This window comes from Camelus dromedarius, chromosome X (genome assembly GCF_036321535.1).
Source record: "Camelus dromedarius isolate mCamDro1 chromosome X, mCamDro1.pat, whole genome shotgun sequence".
In the NCBI taxonomy this organism is placed as follows: domain Eukaryota; kingdom Metazoa; phylum Chordata; class Mammalia; order Artiodactyla; family Camelidae; genus Camelus; species Camelus dromedarius.
Genome location: NC_087472.1, coordinates 35,498,943 through 35,521,056, shown reverse-complemented (window position 1 = coordinate 35,521,056; position 22,114 = coordinate 35,498,943). Strand labels below are relative to the sequence as shown.

General features: G+C 41.9%; 1 protein-coding gene across 1 annotated transcript in view; it reads left to right on the top strand.

The window, feature by feature from the left end:
* The window catches only part of GUCY2F (guanylate cyclase 2F, retinal), an 89,217-nt gene that overhangs the window by 59,244 nt on the left and 7,859 nt on the right, over nt 1-22,114 (top strand). Inside the window, exons 9-15 of the mRNA XM_010985023.3 lie at nt 1,245-1,401; nt 6,859-7,008; nt 10,017-10,165; nt 12,419-12,582; nt 13,348-13,540; nt 17,370-17,544; nt 21,132-21,230. Coding sequence (XP_010983325.1) covers nt 1,245-1,401; nt 6,859-7,008; nt 10,017-10,165; nt 12,419-12,582; nt 13,348-13,540; nt 17,370-17,544; nt 21,132-21,230 — 1,087 coding nt within the window. The remainder of the gene's footprint in view (nt 1-1,244; nt 1,402-6,858; nt 7,009-10,016; nt 10,166-12,418; nt 12,583-13,347; nt 13,541-17,369; nt 17,545-21,131; nt 21,231-22,114) is intronic.

Sequence of the window (22,114 nt, the reverse complement as noted above, 5' to 3'; positions counted from 1 at the left end):
AGACTTTCCTAGGGTGCAAGATGTAAAGCATACAAAGGGGTGTCAGGCTGTGAAATAGAGACAGATACTTAAAAAGGCTCAGCATAAACAGCCCTGAGATGACTGCATTCAAATATGGATGTATTTATATGAATGATTAAACCCATCTGATAAAATCCTGGTGGATCACACTGGAATATCATATAAGGTTGCCAAGCAAGCTGTAGAAGTCAGTAGTATTTAGCTTTCTTGATTTCAGCTTTCTTTTTTATTGTCTATTTTTAATTATTAAAAATGAAATAAATTGCATATTTATATAATTTGTGTATATTTTATATAAATTATCAAAATAGAAAATATTTTAATTATAAAAATGATGTATTCATCACATTTAAAAATCAAATTCTATAAATATATATGGGAAAATCCTGACATTTACTCCACCCTCCTTTATGCCCTCTCCCCAGATTAACCACTGCTAACAATTTGGTGATTAACCTTGCAGTTACTTTTATGTGTATTTACATACATTCTAGATTTTGTTTGTTGTTTAAAATACACACTGTCATGTAGTTCTGCAACTTACTATTTTTCATTTACTTTATGGCTTAGATATGATTCCTTATCAGTACAAAGAGATCTATTATTTTTAACTGTTGCAGAATATTCTTTAGTTTGGATATACCACAATTTGGACAGTTCCTTCTTGATAGATATTTATTGTATATTCAATTGTGTAATATAAGGTAGAGCCCAGTGAGCATTCTTGTGTTTGTCTCCTTATGTACATGTGTGAGCATTTCTTTGGAGGAAAAGTAGAATCCCTAGGTCACAGGGTATGCATACTTTGAATTTGGATAGCTGTTCCTAAATTACCTACCCAAAAGGCAGTACCAATTTCCATTCCTGCCAGTAGTGGATGAGAGTTGGGTTAGACCTTTTGGGGGAGAATCAGATTCTTCAAATTCTTGGCTATTATATATTTATAGATCCATCCTGTGTTTGAAATGTCAGTAAGTCTCCCAATAACACAAAATTCTCTATACTCACAAGATATGATACTTCATCAAAGCATAGAAGTTTAGAGCTAGAAGGGACCTGGAAACGATTCTTGTTGTCAAAGTTTTGCTTTGCCTGCATATAAGAGAAAAAGAATGAATGCTGGATTGTAATAGCTCATGCCATTAACAGTCTCAGAAAGTGGCTCTAAAAGCACAAAATAGTTAAATAAGTTGCTAAATAAATCCTGTTTGTATCATCTACAGGGCATGAAGTACTTACACCACAGAGAGTTTGCTCATGGGAGGCTGAAGTCTCGAAACTGTGTGGTAGATGGGCGTTTTGTACTTAAAGTGACAGATTATGGCTTTAATGACATCTTGGCAGTGCTAAGACTCTCCCAAGAGGAACCTTCTGCAGAAGGTAAGCATTGTATTGTACCCTTCTGATGCACACAAGGTAACTCCATAGTTCAAATGAGAACGTGCCCTGAATTAAAGCCTCAGGCTGATTCAACTCCTCACTTTTGTTGAAAATCAGCCTCATTTCCAAGCCAAAGGAGTTGAATGAAGTCTGCAGGCTGTAGTCTCAGCACAGCCTAGCCTTCTGAACAAAGCCAGTGCAATAATGTTGAGTTCCTGCTATGGCAGGATTAGGTTATATTGTTTGGAGACCCCAGGTGTCCCTGGAGGAACTTGCTGAGCATTAGGCACACAGTAGGTGCTCAATAAATACTTGTCAGATTAAATGGGAGGTAATTTGGTACCTGGACTCCCACAAAGCCCATCCTGGAATGGGGTGTCACTAGACTCTACCCTCACTGTCTCTGTCAGAAAGAAAGAAGCAAAGAGGGGGCCCCCAGCAAGTAAATGCTCTGTGGGTTGTGTGGGATGGCTTCAGAACTATGGCCTTCTAGTAAATCAGTAGGCATGCCTGTAATGTCCATTTTGTGTTTTTGTCTTTTGTTTAGTGCACCGGCGGCAGCACCAAACAATGCCTGTAGGGGTCATAACAGATCAAAGAAATAGGAGAAATCTGAAATGGGGCATGAGAGTGGGTGACTGAGAACTAGGAGGGAATAAACTGATGCAAGAGAGGGAGGAAGAAAGAAAAGGGGTAAGAAGGAGGAAGAATGAATAAGGTTAAGTACATATGGAGAATTTGGGCATTAAAAGTCTTAACAATATTGCAAGAAGGAAGAAGAAAGATAATGACACAAAAACACAGAGAAACAGACAACCCAAAAAAGACAGAGAGGGAGAAATGTAAAATGACAATATATACTCATATTCTTAAAAGGATTATTTACAAAACAGAAACAGACTCACAGACACAGAAAACAAACTTGTGGTTACCAGGAGGGAAGAGGGAGTGAAGGGATAAATTGGGAGTTTGAGATTTGCAGATACTAACTACTGTATATAAAATACTGTACAGTTTATACTGCATAGCACAGGGAGCTATTTTCAATATTGTCTAGTAACCTATAATGAAAAGAATATGAAAACAAATATATATATATATATATATATATATATAACTGAACCACTATGCTGTACACGAGAAATTAACACAACATTGTAAACCGACTATACTTCAATTTAAGAAAAAAGAAATAAAAAGAAAAGATGCAGAAGGCAAAAAAAAAAAGGATCTTTGGCATTATAATTTTTAAAACTGCTGACTTTATTGTATAGGAGAAATGAAGAATAAAAGACACAAAGACACAGAGAAATACATGCACAGATGGAAACAGTTCACTCATCAGTGGCATCATCTTTGTGCTTTACAAAACTTGTGGATTAAACTTTAGAGAGTCATCTGGTCCAACTTGCTTATTTTACAGATGAGATAACTGAGGCTCAAGATTTGTCCAAATCATGCAGCTACTTAGAAGTGAGCAGGTCCAGGAATTCAGTGTAGCTCTTCTGAAGACTAGCTCCTACACCCTAAATTAAAACATATAATAACAATTTCTCCTTTCTCTGCTCATCCATGCTTTGAAGGACTTGAAGCTCCTGGTAATCACAGTAAAAAACATATGATATTGTCTCTCTGTCTCTGTCTCCCTGTTTCTCTCTCTTCCTTCTTCTCTTTCTCTTTGTGGACTTGTTCTTGTTGCCAACTTAGTCGTGTGGTTATTATTTGGCTAATTCCAATTTGAAAGCTTAGAATAGTTGCCTGGTGTTAAGAGCTAGGAGGTTGGGACAACAGCTGCAGGGTGGGAAGTACTTAGATCCTGTCAAAATTACTCATCTGTAAAAGAAAAACACAATGGCCAGCTTCTCAGAATTCCATTTAATTCACAGGTTGGCAACTTTCAAACTTGAGAAGCTCTGGTCTTAGAGTGAGGAAAGGGTAGGTGCAGTGGCTTTTTTTTTTTTGGAGGTGGGGTGGACTGTGTCTGTGTCTTTCTCTGTTTCTCCTTCTTACCATTTCATTTCATTCTCCAAATTGCAAGGACGATCTGGATGCTCAACCCATTCTTCATACACCGCAGCCAGAAGGAGTTTCCTAAACTGCAAATCTGATGATGCTACAGCTGTGCCAGAAATTCACTGAATGGCTTCCCATTGTTCTTAGGATAAAGTTCAAACTCCTTTACAGGGCTTACAAGCCCTTCGTGGTCTGAGCTGTGCCGATCTCTTATGCTTAACCACTCCCCTTAAGTCTCTATGCTCCACTTATGCTGACCACATTCCCGTTGTTTATTTAAACCAGGCTCTCTCTTAATTCCAGAACTTCACATGTGCTGTGCCCATTGCTTGGGAAATTCTTCCCTTCCCTGTCTGTTACCCACTCATCTGAATCTGACTAGATTCTACTCCTGCAGGGCTCAACTTAGATACCACTGATTCAAGAGGCTTTCCACGACCCCCTATCCTTGGCTAAATTCTCCTCTTTATGATCCTTAAGGGTTTGTACTTTGTAATACCATACTACATTGGTATTACATGTTTTAATTAGCTGTCTTCTCTCCCTTCCTAAACCAGAAGCTCTGTGAAGTCAAGAAACAGGTTGCCTCCCTCAGTGCCTTTCACAGGACTTGGTGAATAAATGTTTGTTAAGTCAATGAATGGACGGAAAAAAAATAAAATAAAGGCATTGCTGCTTCCTACCTAGATGACTTAGATGACAGGGCTAATAGAATCTTATCCCCAAAGGCTCTTGGAGATTATCTGGCTTAATTTCCATTTTAAGATGGGGAAAATGAGGTTCAGAAAGGTGAGCTAATGAGTGACCAAGTTGAGATTTTGAACCCAGGTCTCTTGATTTCCAGCTTTGTGTTCTCTTGAACTACACCACACTGGTTGTCCGAAGTTGATTTTTATCACCTAGCAGGGCTCAGAGTTAGTACTGGCTCCAGCAGACACAGAACAAGCCAAAGTGATTTTTTTTTCTAGTTTTTTTCTGAGAGTTTGAGTCTAATGGCTGGTAGAGGCTCTTACTTGGCTCTGGAGTGGGGATGGGGAAATGGGGGCAGGTTGTAAGTGTATTCATTACTGCCCACTCTCAATTACATAAGTATAGTGCAGATAAAGCCTCATTTTAGCCATTAACAACATAGATGTAAGTGGTCTCTGAAAATACTATTTGGTAATGATTGTATTTAATCACCTAGCTTTTTCCCAGAGAGTCGTGTCCTCTTTTCCCTTCTTGTTCTTTCAAATGTACAGGGAGAGGGATGCTAGGAAAAGCAGCTGCATACCATTTTCCCTGTTCCCAAATACTCCCCCACCCTCCCTCCAAAACCATATACCTTAAATTCCATGTTCAGAAATGTATTCCTTTGACTAAAGTATTATTCAGTCTGTTTATTTTTATTTGTAAGTATCAGTACTCTTAGGCAGGAAGACATAAGGGTAAAACCACTAATGGTGAGTGCACCAGAGACATTCATGGGGGGTGGAGGAGTCAGGGGACAAAGGCTGGGGACACCTGGAGGACAAAGGGAGATGAGTATGGGATTGGAGGTGAGGCTAGAATTCCCTGTTCCACCATTTTGATCAGAATTAGCTCAAAATCAGAATTTCCAGGGTGAGTTTCTCTTTCCTGGGTTTCACTGACAAAACAAAATAATCTCTGACCTGTTATCTTCCTTCTTGCTTCATAAGAGCTTGTCCTTTGGGATCCCTTCCCAATACCCCAAATTTGACAAGATGAAGAGTTAGCTAGCACTTTCCCCCTGCCACCCCTACCCTCAGCAGACACTCTTCTCCAGCCTCCCTATCAGGATGGCAACCTGTTGTTTCCTCCAATTCTCTCCCCTCGGGAGATGCACATTCTATCACCAGCCCTGCCACTTCCTTCTCCATTCCAGCCTTCCTAGGTATCTGGTTCCCTATCCCACCCCAATTCAGACCCCTTTCACCTTGCCTCTGGCTCTTACTGTAATAACTTCGTAGCTGGTCTCCCCGACTCCAGCCTCTTTCCTTCAATCCAGTTTGTGCAGGTTGCCCGATTAATCTTCCTGTACGGGCTTTCATCAAATCCCTCTCTAGCTCCAGCACCCCTACTGCCTTTTGTATTCACTCCAAATGCCTTCATTTGGCTCTCAGGGCCTCTCCCTTTCTGCCCTCATTCTTCCAGCCACTCTCCCTCCCCCACTTCATCAACCCCATTTCTTATTTCTCATTATTCCTTAACAGAGCCCTTCTCTTCAGCCAAGCTAATCTGCTTACCACCACCCCTATCCGCAATTTGCTCCTTTCTACCTCTTATTCTTTTGCACGTACTGTTCTTTCTCCCTGCAAAGCCGTTACCCTCACAGCTCTAGGAAACTGCATCCTTGACCTTCTTAACAAGCTCCTTTAAGATTTAACTTTTCCAGGCAGTCTTCCTGGATTAATTTGATCAGCTCAGTTTTTTATTGGTTTGAACCTCATGGACTTGCCAATATTGAACCCTGTTTGAGCTACAGAAACGGCAATTTCATAAGATTCAGTGTAAAACACTCCCTCCAACTTTGGACTACTCCATTTATATTATTAGTGGATATTTCTTTATACACCTCTTAAAGGGCCCTCCCCCAAATTTCTGAGTCTCTGACTGCCATAACTCTCTGAAAGCAGAGATAATATCTTTTTTTCCTTATTGGCATCTGAAATGCAGCAGAGCACACAGTGAATGCTCAATATTGGCTTTTAATAGATTCATTTCCTTATGCGATATCATGACCCTCATCACTATCTCTTTTGTATCGCAGTTGGGTACACATGTGGGTTTGCCCATTGGTCTGTGAACTCTGCAAGGACAAAGGCAAAGTCTAATTCATCTCTGGCACCCCCCGTCCCTAGAACAGTGCCTGGTACATAATAAACCCTCAATAAATATTTGCAGAACTGCATTGAAGGAATTGCTGCACCCTTTTCCTCTGCAAGGAACAGAGGAGGCCTGGGGATCCTCTAATCCTCTTAAAGAAGACATGGAAAAAGCAACTTGTGAATCCCCAGCCTCAGCACAGTCAAATTACCAGACACATATAGATCTCAGCAAACAGCAAATCCATGGCAACCAGTCGGGCAGTGCACTTGCCTTTCCCTGGAAGCCTGCCAATTGCTACTTGCAGGCTCAAGAGAGCAAGAAAGCCAGCACCAGATAGCTTTCTACTTCGAGCTTCTCTGCTCTTCCCTACACCTCTGCTCTTTCTGCCTGCATGGTCCTGGGGTGGGGAAAGTAGGATGCTTTCTCTGGGCATAATTCCTGAGATTCACAGATTTAGATCCTGGGGTGGGGTTGGGGGGACGGCACTAGCATGCCAGTCTGTCTTAATAAAAATATAAAGCAGTCAATGAAACAGCACCCTTGGAGCCCTCAAGGGCATTGCAAATGCTGTCAGTTAATCCTCCCTATATTCATTACACAATGCTTTCTTTTCAGAGTTGCTGTGGACGGCCCCTGAACTGTTGAGAGGCCCAAAGGGCAGTAGGTTAGGTTCTTTTGCGGGAGATGTCTATAGCTTTGCCATCATCATGCAAGAAGTGATAGTCCAGAGCACCCCATTCTGCATGATGGATCTGCCTGCCAAAGGTAAGCAGGAGGTGAGCAAAGAGCAGTAGGAGCCCACCATGACCCAGATCATCAGGCCAACCCAGGCTGTTGTGATTTGCCAGAAGAGTGAATGTGATTCTGTTTGTGTTAACTGCCTGCTGGTCTGCCAGCAGCCTGTGTTGTGTGCAGGTGGGACTCAGAGCCAGACAGCTTTAGGCATTTGGAAGAAATTCTCCCCGCCAACCCAAGAAGCTGGTCTTTTCCCAAACTGTGACACAAGCCATGAGCCTACAGGACTTATGTTAGTCCTTTTTAATTCCCCCTTTTTAGCAGCCCCCTCTACTCCTTTGAGATACCCGATGCCAGAGATTTCAGTACCCCTGTATGATGCTCCTGGCTGTCAAAGTCCTCCCATTCTTTCCCTGTGACACGCCATAGTCTTTCATTTTCTTATCCCCCATCAAAATGTTTGGCTGTCAGGCAAAATTTGAGGCAGAAACAGGATGTTTACATATTCCAAAGGTATGAACCCACTAGATATTTACTAATTACAAGTGGAAAAAGTGTAGGTTTAGTAGTGGAGGATCTTGCAGACACCACCTTAACCCAGTGATCAAGGTACATCAACATCATGTACCCCCTACCATGCTGCACTGAGAAGGGGCACAACACCACCCTGGTGGTACTCTTGCCAAAAAACTGCACAACCTCAATCTAACCATGAGAAAACATCAGACATACCACAGTTGAGGGGATTTCTGCAAAATAAATGGCCAGTACTCATCAAAAGTATCAAAGTCATGAAAGCCAGGGGGAAGAATGAGGAATCATCACAGGCTGGAGGAAACTGAGACAGAAGAAAGAAGTGCAATATGGGATCTTGCATTAGACTGTGAAACAGAAAGAGGACATTAGGAGGAGAAATTGATGCTATTCAAATAAAGATGCTAGATTAGTAACAGTATTGTACCAATATAACTTCCTCTGTACTTGAGTTTTATAAGTTGCTAACACTATGGGGAAGCTGAGTGAAGGGCATATAGACAATTGTACTACTTTGACAACTTTTCTGAAAGTCTAAATTTTTATTTCAAAAGAAAAAATTTCAAAAATGCAAAATCAATACAAATCAAGCCTGAAATACTTAGTTGTCTTTTGCTCCACTCAGAGTCCTATTTTACTCCTCTACTTAAAGCCCCCACAACTTCATTACAAGTTAAATGAAGCCCAGTCGCCTCACATGATATACAAAGCCCTCTATCATCTGGTCTCTAGCCATGTGTCTAGGCTTATCTTCTGTTACTCCTCGTCCTCCAGCTAAGCCACATGACTGGCAGTGCCCTGAAAGCACCATGGTCTCTCCACCTCTGTGCCTCCACACATACTGTACACAGTACCTGGAGTGCCCCCACCTTCTCCTCACCTTGCCTCATCCAACTTATGTCACCTCCTCTGGGAAACTACCTTGACCTTTCCAGTGTGGGTCCGGTGTCTCCCTCTGTGCTCACCTGTGCATATATCTGTTAGAGCACTTATATTGCTGGCCATCGTTTATCTCCCCAATTGAACTGTGAACACCTCGAGGACATGAATCATGCTGGGCCTAAGGAGAGGAGACCTATTTAACTTGATGTTGTTCTGAGAAAGGGATTCTCTCTACTAGAGAGTGGATGGGGCAGTTGCCCTCCAAGGGGTTGACTTCCATGGAATCTATTGCACTGAGTTTGGGGTGAGAGCTGTGATGGTGAAACCATTACTGATGTGGGCCAGCCCGGGTTAATGGAGTTGCAGGTGTGGTGTCACAAGGAGATGAGCAGTCAGAGGAAACAAATGAAGTTCTTATTTCACTTTTTATGGTATGAAGTGGCACTGCTGGAGTATTACAGCCAATGTGGGGGTGGGAAGGGCCCATAGATGGTACAAGCAAAGTTCAGTTCATGATGAGGATGTTAGAGCCAGGGGTGAGGAAAGGAGCTAAGGGATAAGAAATGAGCTGAAGAGATATTTGGGGCTTGGATTTTATCCTGTGGGTAATAAGAATCCATGAAAGAATTTTTAAGCAAGAAAATGACATGGCGAAATTCATGTTTTGGGAATGGTTTGGAGTAGGCTAGGCTGGAAGCACAGAGACCAGTTTGAGGCCCAATGTGGGTGGCTGGGGACATTGAAGGCAAACTATTTTCTCCTACTTCCACATCAGGAGGACTGATTTAGACAGCTGACTGATCTAGACTTCTGGTCACTCATGACTGTTGGGTCTGAATAGGGAGCATAGAAATCCCAGTTGAGGTCTGAGGCATTTGGAAGTAGGGCCAGGTGGCAGATTGAGACTGCCTGGGGTCAAATTCAAATTCTGGCACTTTATAGCCATATGACTTTGAGTAAGTTACTCACTCTCTCTGTGCCTCAGTTTTCACTCCTGTAAAATGAAAATTAGAGACCCTACCTCATCTATCTGTAGTGAGAATCAAGTTAAACCATATGTGCAAATTGCTCAGCCCATAGTCTGATACATAGTAAATGTTCCACTTAAAGTAGAGTTCAAGTACCAGCAGTCAGGAGGATCCCAATGAGGCCCTGAACCATTTACTTGAGTTCTTAATTCCCTTCCCCTAGGCGCCAGGCAGGGCCCATAGCCTGGACCTGGGCTAGGCCTGGACCTTCAGCGGGGGCTAACTGGGTCTACTGTGGGGATTGGGAGGCTTAGATGATTTGGGGGTGGGTGAAGGGACCCAGATCATTGGAGGCATGTGTTAGAACTGACATCAGATAGGCTGCATCTAAAATCTAGCAGAAGCAGAATAAAGCTGTGCTTAAATGATACCAATAGCTCAATTGATTTGTTTTCCCCTCCTTCCTCAGTTGATTGATGCAGCTTTTGCTCAGATACAATTTCTGTTCAGGGCTCCTAAAGAGAAAGCAACAGAGACAGCCTTTCTGTGATTTCTCCTGACCAACCCCATTCTTGGCTAAGACTCAATTATCTTTGCCAAAGCTTGGTGCCTTTCCCACAATTTGTAGACCTTTCTCTTCTTGCTTCTGGACAGAAATCATAGAAAGACTTAAGAAGCCTCCTCCTGTGTACAGACCAGTGGTTCCTCCTGAACATGCCCCTCCAGAATGTCTCCAGCTGATGAAGCAGTGCTGGGCTGAGGCTGCAGAACAGCGACCAAGTTTTGATGAAATATTTGACCAGGTAAGAATTCTGTGAACCTTACAACTGCCCAGAAGCCATCCTGAAGCCAGCCCACCCAAACCTAACTAACTCCTTGGGTTCTTGTCATATTGTGGAAGGAACCTCTTCCAAGAGAGAAAGGCATTCCTCTTGGGGAAGAAGCACAAAATTAGCTACTTGAAGGCCTTTGATGGTGGGGGCATCCCCAGCACATTGTCCAGGAGCACAAGTTTGGTGTTGGTGCTCTTCTGGATCAGAATCTCTGTTCCAAACCATCCACAATCTGACCTAAGTAACCTCTCAAAGATGGAAGTGAACCACTAGGCATTGGCAAGGCAATGGCATTGAGACCGTTAGAAGATGGAGTAGATGTATCACACACTAGATGGGGTTCCCCATAGAGCCGTGTTTGCTTTGGAAATCCCAGAGAACTCAAATGAGTGTACCATTTAAGTGAGGCTAGATCGGTTTTGGAGGGTCAAGAAAAGCATGGGGTGTTTGGAAGGGTATTGAAGATGGAAGAAAGTGCAAATGTGGAATACAAAAGCAGGAGGTTCTTTAGGTTCCTAGAGAACTCCTGGAGGCAATAGAGTGCATGAAAATTGATAAGTTCTCTCTTTTAAGATACTGAATTTCTGAAGAGGTTGATGCTTTCCCCAGAGTTGGGGATCTAAGAGGGAAAATGAGGAAAAGACGGAGACAGCCCTGCTAAGGGAGCTAGTGTGCGGTTCCTACATTGGAGCATGCAGCTTAGGGCTTTGTTGAAACTACAGGATACTGAAACTGAGGGGGCTTTCTGTGAGTGCTGTGTCAGCTCTGGCAGAGAGGCTTTTGAGCCTGGCTGGGGTACAGCACTGAGATGTTTGTGAGTGGCAAGTATCTGAGGCGGAAAAAAGAAAGAGTTGGATTGAAAGCCTGAGGGGCCCTACATATGAAGTCATCCGTGTCCCCAGCTTACAATGCTTCCATTAGCCTGGATGAGTTTCTTGAGGACACTCAAGCAGGTGTTTGCTAGTATGGAAAAGGCAAAGGACCATGAAGGTCAAATTTCTAAAAACTTGCCTTGAGGCAGGAGAGAAAGCATTTGTCCTTGTGCTGATGCTAGAGATGTTATTTCAGAAGGCAGCAGACAAGCCGGTGATAGATAGAAGGAGTGCACACCATACGACCTTCAAACAAGGCATTGCTGGGTCTGCCCTCACTGAAATGCTTCAGTGGAAGTTTGGACTGTCTGAAAGACAAAGGTAGCCTCCAAACTCCCTGCAGCTAATAAAGCTTAAATGGAAAGAGGAGAAGGAGGCTCCCTGAGTAAGGCAATAAGCCCTGCCCAAAGCATCTGAGTTGGCTACTGAGATTACCTGCAGGACCTTGGTGGACATGTAGATGTGGACCAGGCTCAGAAGGAAACTCCTAGTGTTAGCCTTGGGGCATTGAGTGCTACAGAGAACATGTGTGGCCCAACTATATAAGAAGGTTCATTGGGACAGATTCCTAGGTATTTGCTGAGCAAAATGATGACCAGTCTTCTGTTGTTGTGAACCCAGCCTTTTGCATGTTGAATACAGCAGTAAGGAGGGGCAACCCCTCATGATTCCAATGCTATGCCAAGCTCCTGATCTCTAGGTGAACAGGGTCCTAGGAGGGGATTTGAAAATCTGTGGCATGCAGCCACCTCTAAAGTATCAGAGGCAAGACCAGTTGAATTTCCGCATGACCCTGACATGAAGGCCAAGTGCTAGTAGACTTCCTTATTTCTGGTCCCCATGGCAAGAAATAGGGGTAGAGCTTGCCATGTAGATCTTGGGTCATAGTTAAGCAGTCAAGGAACCTCCTACTGCCCAAGAACTGGCAACATGGTAGCATTAGAAGAGAAGGATGATTTTGTTGATTGATGATCTGGAAGAGCAAAAGAGCACTCCCTGTCCTCTACCCCTTATCCCATTCACAACTGGCCTGAGCTCAAGACCAAATCCTGTTGCCTTTGAAGTGGCCACTATTCATGTGATAGCATCTCAGCACTGAGGGCTCCTGGAGCTCCTTTGCTCAGACTTGAAAGAATCAGAAGGGTAGAGTAAGAACTACTCAGGGCTAAAGGATCCTTTGAAAGGGCCAGGGGGACAATAAGGGTGGGTGGTGACTTTTCCTATTTATACCTGGGTTCACCTCTCCTGTGCTGGCATTTTAGAAGGAGTTGATTTGTGATGAGGGGTCCTGCCCCATCATCTCTAAGTTTGAGTAAGAATTCCCTGGCTCCTCTTTCTGTTTTACTTCCAGTTTAAAACTTTCAATAAAGGGAAGAAGACCAATATCATTGATTCTATGCTTCAGATGCTGGAGCAATATTCTAGCAACTTGGAAGATTTGATCCGGGAGCGGACTGAAGAGTTGGAAATTGAAAAACAGAAAACGGAAAAGCTTCTAACACAGATGCTACCACCGTATGTGCGAACACCTGAGGAGTGTGAATCCTTGTAACAGTGTGTTCTATTAAAAATAGAAAAAAATACCCATCAACTAACTGCTCCCTCCCCCTGTCCTGTACCCTCTCTACTCCCAGCAGGTTTGAGTCACACTTTCAAATCAAAGAAGAATTGGAAAAGCAAGGGAGCAGAGCACACTTCCTAATTTTTCACTTCTTGTGGATCATGCTAGTCATTTAAGTTTTTGATGCCTCGGTTTTGCTATGTGTCACTTCATGACTTTGCCTGGAAGTTGATCAATTAGGGGGAGGCAGTCCTTTGAGCTCCTAGAGGAAAGTAACAGGGTTGTTTTTCCTCCCTTTGGTGTCTTGCTACGATTTCCAAATTTTCCAAGGCACCTTAGGTTGTAACATGATCTTCTAGGAGGTAATTGGGGAAACTAGTCTCATGCAAAGGTAACCAGCTGGGAACACTTCCCTCAAGATGGGGTGGGGAGAAGCTGAGGAAGAAAGACAGAGGGTTAAAAAAAACTCCACAAGGGTACAGAGGGGGATTGCCTGCCTACTGCTGTGTTCCAGTACCTGACACAGTGCCTGGCACATTGTAAGCGCTCAATTTATGTTTGTAGAGTAAGTGAAAGAATGAATATTTTCATCCAGGTGACATTTTCTTCCTTACCCTTTACTTGGCAGTGATCTTTGGAGAAATTGTGTTTTAGCAGTTGTGTATATGGCACGGAGGGAGGCCTGTGTCCTCTGAGGAATAACTGTGTCTGTTTTTCAGATCAGTTGCTGAATCCCTCAAAAGGGGCTGCACGGTTGAGCCTGAGGGCTTTGACTTGGTCACCTTGTACTTCAGTGACATTGTGGGCTTCACCACTATCTCAGCCATGAGTGAGCCCATTGAGGTGGTGGATCTTCTCAATGATCTGTACACGCTTTTTGATGCCATCATTGGCAGTCATGATGTTTACAAGGTATGTGACTTAGCAGAGCAATATATTCCACAGGAAAAAAAAATTTGTTCAAGGTTTTTTGTTTTTCAATATTGACACATATTCAAGCTTTTATACTGAAAACATTGAGACACTACTGCAGTGATTAGGAGCACAGATGCTGGAGCCAGACTACTATTCAAATCCCTGTTCTGCCACTTACCAACTGTATGACCTTGGACAGGTGACTTAACCATTTTTATGCTTCAGTTCTCTCTCTTTTTTTAAAATACTTCTACAAAATTGAAGTATAAGTTGATTTACAATGTTTCAGTGTACAGCAAAGTGATTTGGTTACATATATATATATATATATATATATATATATATAATCTATATTCTTTTTTGGATTCTTTTCCATTATAGGTTATTAGAAAATATTGAATATAGTTCTCTGTGCTATACAGTAGGTCCTTGTTGTTTATGTGTTTTATATACAGTAGTGTGTATATGTTAATCCCAAACTCCTAATTCATTCTCCCCTTTCCTCTTTGGTAACCATAAGTTTGTTTTCTACAGAGAGAAATTTTTATATTAGGCTCATCTACGTGTACTCCAACATTGAAGGAAGGCTGCAATTTTATTGAATACTGTTATTTAGGAATTAAAATTTAAATAGTACACCACTTCCATTGGTCTCCCATTGGAAACAAAGGCCTGATAGAATGCATATAATTTCACATTTTGCAAATTAACCATCTCAACCCAGCAAGGGCTTGCCGGTCAGATTCCTTTTGAGCTCTTTCCTAGAATTGGGACTAAGAAGAAGTTGGGGCCAAAAAGCATTATTGCACTTCAGTGTCTAAGTACCCATGGTGGAGGCAGTAACATGCAAGGTACTAAAGGGGATAGAGAGGTACTGATGTTTTGCCTATAGTTGGTGACTATTGCAGAGTTCGTCTTGGTAAAGTCTCTGTAGATCTAATACATGCTGCCAAAACCTGGTTTCCTCCTTTAGGTACCATTTTTATACAGTAGTGAACTCTGGCATTATACATGTCAAGGGGCTATTAGACCTGAGGCTCTTTGGGATTGCTATAGGGTAACCAAAAGCACACCTGTTGATCTGAGGTCTCCATAAGTGATCAATTGTGAAGTTGCAACCTGCTGCTTCCTCTTTCCTACACCCCTCTAGCCTGTCAGTTTCCACTCTTCCTATCATAGGTTGCAGAAGATGAGTAGAGAACAGATGATGACATTCACTCATTTTGGTGTCATTCTTCCTTACCCTTGATTTTACATGTTGTCCTGTCTCTAGGCAGAAAACGACTGAAAATCTCATAGCTGTGTGGGGACATTTCCACGTTGTCAGCAGCATGGATAGTTGTCTTATTGATGGAGAACGATGCCCCAGGCATCCCAAACTTTAGACAGCTCCTCTGTCCCAAGAACCAAGGTAGAGCTGGAGAATGAGTAGCTCCATTCATTGGGTCCTTCACAGTAGTCTGAAATGTTCCAACTCTCAAATCACACACAGGGCAGTGTGTTTATCTCAGATTAGACAGGGCCCTTTCAGGTCAGGTAGAGAGCCTCAGGGCTAGGCCAAGCTGCCTAAATAGGGCTCAGAAATAGACATCATACCTGTCAATCAGCAGGAGCTGCAAGCTAATCAAGACACACACATGGAAACCACGGTGGAAGAAAAAAATCCGTGGAATCAGACTACCTGTCTTAACTTGTTGAACTCAAGCAGCCTGAAGAGAAAAACAAATCACTGAAAGCTAATTCTGCTGAAACTAAAATCAAAGATGATTCAGTGTGGGCAGTAACAGAGCCACTGGTTTAATCAGTCCAGCTGATACTGTTCAGACAATTGCTGGGGGTCTTAGGAATGAAGCCGTTAGGTATTTTGGTACTTCATGGCTGCAGTAAGAAGTTAGTGGGCTGTTTTCAGGACAGAACAGGGCTATATGAAACCAAAGATGGAATCTAATTTTTCAGCCCTGTTTAATAAAAACAACACAGTGCAAAGGAAATAAAAATGGAACCAGGAGCGAGTCACCAAATCCGTTTGTGTTTTCATTTTCTTTACCTATAAAACTGGAATCACCTCCCCTGTCACTTGATAATCTGAAATGGAAGTGAAGAGGCTACTACAGAATTCTAAAGTTGGTAATATGTTTTCAATTTCAGTTCTCCTGCTACCACTCCATCTCAATTAGAGCCTTTTTTATACCTCCTCTTCCCTAGCTGGGTCCTTATGCTGGTTTATGCAACCCATAATTCCCCATAGCAGTGTCACACCAAGGCCAACCAGTGCCCATGCTCCCTGCACTTCTAATCTTCTCATTCATATCCTTGGGGACTCCTGGGTGACTAACTCTTTAAGCCTGAAGGATCAAACACCAGTCTCTTATAATGGCGAACCAGTGAGTTTCTCCCTCTCACATAATATTTGCATTGTATTGTTGGCTTACTCTGTGTAGGCAGGCATGCTTATTTGAGGGCAGGGATCACTTTATCAAACTGTATGAGGTAAGGGAGGCCCTCGATGGGAGCATACTGAGGTATAAAGTCCCCAAAATGCAAAGGATCACCATTATTGGCTTTATAGAAAGTCATGACAAGGGACCTATTGCTGATTACTAAAATTTCTCTGGAGCTGAGTCATAGGCACAGTTCTATGGCTTATTTCAAGATGCGTCAGTTTGGCCGTGATAATGGTAATGATGATGATGGTGATGGTGGTGATGGTGGTGATGATGATGATGATGATAATGATAATGACGATGATGGTAATGGCACTCATCATCCACCTGGCAGGTTTTAAGTGCTTTGACATATATTAAGTTATTTAGTCCTTAGAAAACTCTATGAGGTAGGTGCTGTCGTTATCCTTATTTTACAGACAAGGATACTGATGCACAGAAAGGTTAAGCTATGTGACTAAGACCACACCATTTGTAAACGGTGCATCTGGGATTCTAAACAAGGCCGTGTGACTTCAGAGTTTCATGCTATTAACTACTGCACTATGTGAGTGCAGTTCTTTAGGAGAACACAGATTTTTAACTGGATCCAAACTGATCCTAGCAGAGTCTGACTGGCACATTTCACAGAAGTTTGTTCAGCTTACTTATCTTCTGGATTTACTTGAAAAGTTTCAACTTACTAGTCAACTAAAAGAGTGAGCATACTTCTGTGGGGAAGACAAAGAGCACAGATTTGCCTTTATTTACAGGTATCCAGCTCAAGCTGCTAGTACAATATCACAAGGAGAGGGGGAGGTAGCTGGTGGTAAAAGACTGAGTTCTCATACCCAGTAAGAATGCAAAACTAACTGCATCAGATTAGCAAGGCAAAGCAGAAGGAACAGAATCTTTTATTTCCTTCCTTTCCCTTTCCCTATACTTACCTTAGGGCTGCCCTAGCTCATTTACCCAAAATTGGTTAGAGAAATGCTTGCTGGGAAAGCACCATATGCACCTTCTCCTAGGGTGCTCCCCCATGGACATCCACAGACTGTCCCAGAAATCTTGCTTTTCCTTTCCCCGAGGAATTACTGGGAGTCTGAAAGTTCTCTAGGGCTAGCCAGTAACCTGCAAAGTAGTCACGTGTATTTCAGAATCTATGGGTATGAGACCGAGACGTCAGTATTTTTTTTTTTTTATATGAAGCTTCTTAAGTGATTCCAGTGTGCACTGTCAGAAGCACTGACAGCCTCTCTCTGTCTTCCTTACTTTATAAGAACACCTGGCCTCCATCATACCACTTAAGCTCTGTGAGAACACACACACACATACACACACGCACACACACACACACACACAAATGTTATTTGCTTGCTAATTCTGTTTCCCCTGATTTCCAGGTAGAGACCATTGGAGATGCTTACATGGTGGCCTCAGGCCTCCCAAAGAGGAATGGCAGGAGGCATGCAGCTGAGATTGCAAACATGTCCTTAGATATCCTGAGCTCCGTGGGTACCTTCAAGATGCGGCACATGCCGGAGGTACCAGTCCGGATTCGAATAGGCTTGCACTCAGGTAACAACCACCAGCTAAAGCATGAGAAGGCGTTCCCATGCACCTCAAGAGAAGGTTAGAAATGGAAGGAAGAGGGTAGTTGGATTATCCAGGTGTCTAGTGCTGCATCATTCTTTCATCTCTACCCAAGTTTTCTCTCTTCCCAGCACCCACACTATCCCCATGGGCAGCAGCCCTTGTTCTAGGTACCAAAACTTTTCAGTCCACTTTTCTTGTTAGAGCCAACATTTCCATGTTTGACTATGATACAAGATCAACCTGCATATGTTGTATTTAGGGTCATTCACTTAATTAGTTCAAATCTCAACTCAGGAAGTAGTTTCCTCCCACACTTCTTCCTCCCCACCTGCTTGAAGGTCTCTCCTTCAATGTACCCTTTCCATCTATCTTTGCATTCACAGGTCTCTTCAGAGATATCTCACCTACTAGCCTCTCTTGCTCCTTTCCCTCCTCCCCTCCTCTTTATCTTTGCTTTGCTCTTCTAGGCTCCTTTTCTTCCCCCATTTTTTTTATCCTTTTCCTACCAAATTTCTTAAAAAGATGATGGACACTTATCCTGCCATTTCTTCACTATCCACTCCCTCTCTAGCCCATTTGCAATCTGGCTTCAGCTCTCACTTTTCCCAGTCCTTGTCTGCCTTTATCTCTGCAGCCTTTGATATTCTGGACGATCCTCCCTAAAACTCTCCTCAGTTGCCTTTTATGACATGCTCCCCACTCTCTGATTGCTTCTTCTCTATTTCATTTAGCAATTCCTGCTAACTGTAGCTGCTCCCACATTTTTCTGCAAAGCTCTGAGTTGTGGTCTTCTTGCCCTCTGCAGCTCCTGACCTCTAATTCATTTCTCAACCTGCTCCAACCTGGCTTTCATTTTCTACCGTTGTCTGGTAATCCCTTCTGTCCTGATCTGTCCTTTAAGTATTTATATTCCCCAGGGTTCTGTTCTTCATCCACTGTTTCTCTCCCCTTATGTACTCTTCTGGGTGATCTCATTCACGTTTATGGTTTAACTACCATTTGTATGCTGACTTCCAACTCTACAACTTCAGCGCATGTCTTCTCCCTTAAGCTTCATATTGATATTCAAGATGAATATCAAACTTGCTGCTGACATTTCCACTTGAATGTTCTACAAGGATCTCAGACTCAACACATTCAAAACAGAATTATTTTCTTCCCATGTAAACTTCCTCCTCTTCCTGTATTTATTTTCTATTTCAGTTGGTGTTACCACCATTCACCTAGCTATTTCAGTTTATTTTGAGAGTCATCCTCCTTGACTTATCCCTCACCCTGACCTTAACCATTCAACCAATTATTAAGTCTTGAACATTTTACCTTTTCAATATTTCTTGATTCTGTCTTGCCTCTTCTTGACTCTTACTACTCACGTCTAGGCCACAAGCATCTCTGGCCTAGATCACTGCAATCGCATCTTCTTGCTTCCACCCTTGCTTCTTTCTACCCATCTTTCTCTTTTTTTTTATTAGGTTTGTTTGTTTGTTTGTTTGTTTTTAATGGAGGTCCTTGGGATTGAATGCAGGACCTTGTGCATGCTAAGCATGTGCTCTGCCACTTGAGCTATACCCTCACACCACCCCCTTTTTCATTAGGTTTATTTTAAATTATGTTTATTTATTTATATCTATCCTTCTCATAGTCATCATCATAATCTGTGTTTACTTGCCTGTCCTTCCATTAGAACATAAGCTCCTTGATGGCAGGAACCATATCTTACTCATGTTGGTATCCTGAATGCTTAGCACATAGCAGGTTCTCAGTATTTTTCTTTTCAAGAAAAGCCTTCATCTCTCATTTGTGCTTCAGTTTCACATTAATAGCCCCTCTCAAAACACCTCTTCTTGGAAGAATCACCATTACTTCAAATTCTGCATATCTAAAACTTCAAGTCCCTGTTTCCCACAATCAGCACAATCTCATAAGCCCATGCCAGTTTCCTCATAGTTGCGGATCAGACAGTCAATAGATCTGTTGGTTCTCTTTCCATAATGTCTCTCTTTTATCACCCTGTTTTACCCCCCATCCATCATCACCTCCTTTCCAATACTCACAACCTTGTGCTTGAATTACTACAACAGTCACTTAACAGTTTTCCCTGGTTTTATCTTCTCCCCTTTCAATGCATTCTGTACATTGATCTGAGAAAAGAAAAGGAAAAGAATTTTCATAATGTAATTCCCTGCTGAAAATTCTCTAGTGGTTCAAGGTCCTCCATCTTGTACAGTCCAATAGCCAACCTTGTCTCTACTTTCTCCCTAGCCACCTGAACTAGGCAGACTGCTTTCTCTAAGAGCTTCCCCGAATCCCATGCCTAATCCCAACCACAAACCTTTGATTCATGTCCCTTTTCTTCTACTCAAATCCTGTGCATCCATCAAGGCTCCAAATCAAGTCTTACCTTCTCCATTGGACCCTTTTTGACTGAACTAGGTCTTTTAAATTTTTATTTTATTTTATTTTTTATTGAAGTGACTGAACCAGGTCTTAATCAGCAACCCCTCATTTTCTAAACTATTAGAACACTTCTGCCTGTACCCCTAATCTTGCCTCAACCATACATTGTCTTCGTTTGTTGTTTAATTGCTTCTGGTTTGGTGGTCTTTTCTCTTTAATTAGACTCTAAACTCCTGGAGAACAGAGACCATGCACTACATTTATTTTTTATTCTCCATGGTTCCTAGCTCAGTGCTCAATGAATGCTTCTGAATGGGTGAGAAATGAATTAAAATGAGAAACATAAGCTTTGTAGTTCTTAATTTTTATTGTTAAAAATTAATGTTCAGAGAAAACTTTTTGAAGCAAAATCACTGAATTATTTTCTCTAACTCAGGAAATAGCAAAAAGAAAATGTTGAATAATTTTCACATAGAAACAGCAGAGACCAGAAAGGTGAAGGTGGGGAAATTTCTAGATATTCCTGAACTAGGTTTTTAGTGTGGCTGCTGAAATTTTTTCTAAGTAATTTTTACACTCTGAATTCTTAACACGGCCATATTAAAATGTAAGAACAAAAACCATTCTAAGGACAAAGAGAAAACATTCTTGGATTGTCTTTATATACTACTCTTCCGTGTCCCTAACACAAATGATTGAAAGTCAATTCTACTTTTTCTTCAGATTTTCCAACTGTCTTAGTAATAATACTCTTGAGAGACACAATTCGGGAGACAGAGAGCCCTATGAGTTCCTTCATTCCAACTCTAAGCTATGAGAAAGAGACATTTTTTCCTTGCAACAAACATGTTTGGGTCCTGAGTCCCTGCCTAGGCTTTTCTGATTGGGTTTAATGCTTATTTGTCTCTGTTGGCAGATATAAGCATCTTGGGTGTAACTGTTGCTTGGAACAAAGGTATAAATCAGAAGGGTAGTCATTTCTGCATTGTTATAAATTTGCTTTCTTGAGGGGCAAAGAGTTCATTACTCATTATAAAACTTCCTTAAGATTCCCAGAGCTATTTGGTGGCTTTATTCTCTTATGCAGCTACATTCCCTCCCTTGGCAGTGCACCTTTATTTGCTTTGAATGCATACCTGTTGATGTAATTCCAGTGGCCTGCTACTCTATAGGGCCGGTTGTTGCTGGAGTGGTGGGCCTCACCATGCCCAGATACTGCTTGTTTGGAGACACTGTGAACACAGCTTCTCGGATGGAATCAACAGGGTTACGTGAGTACCTATAGAGGGATTGAAGGGATGGTAACCTTCTACTATTGGGAAAATGATTCTTCATCATGAGAGGGGAAAGAGAACAGGTTAATTGATGTTTCACTGTTTTAAAGAAAAACAGAAGATAATTTGAGAAGATTAAGGAGATTTAACACTTTTTTTGTTTGGTCTCTAATGGCAAACCAGTAGGGGGTGATATTGGATTGAACAAGTACCTTTTTTTTTTCTAGAAATGAAGCTGTAGCTAGGTGACACTGAAAAAGCCAGACAATTTGATCAAAACAACTAAAAAAATCCTTTGGGTAAAGGAAAAAATTGGCCAGCCTGGTGGTTTTGGGAACATTATGTTGAGAAAAAGAAATAGGTAAGGGACTGACATTTTTAGGTTTTCAACTAGTTTGTGGAGACAGCTGCCTCCCAGTCAGTCAACTGCTATTTGCTGCCCTTGTCCTCTTTTGGAACTAGTTAGGACCCCAGGAGTTCTGGCTTCATCAAATAGCCCCTCGAATTTAGCTAGAAATAATCCCTCAATCTAAGGAGCTTGGAATTCTGAAATAGTTAATTTCAACTTACCTGTATATAAAACCCTTAGCTTCTATCAAAACAAGCATGATATCAAAGATACCATTTATTTCCCACTTTGAGAAGAAAACTGTACAAACCATTATGCTATTTGTCTGTTGCTGGCTACTCTTCCTTAGTTATTTTCTGTCACTACTAAGGCAATGTCAGAATCACAATGTGCTTTACTTATATCATGGTTGAGCAAAGCGATTTGTTCAAGCTAGTAGAAAAAAAAAGCATAGAGAACAATTGGTTCTATATACAGTTTTCAGGGATTTTATATTAAAAAACACTGAAGTCCTTACTAGCCTTGGCTCTGG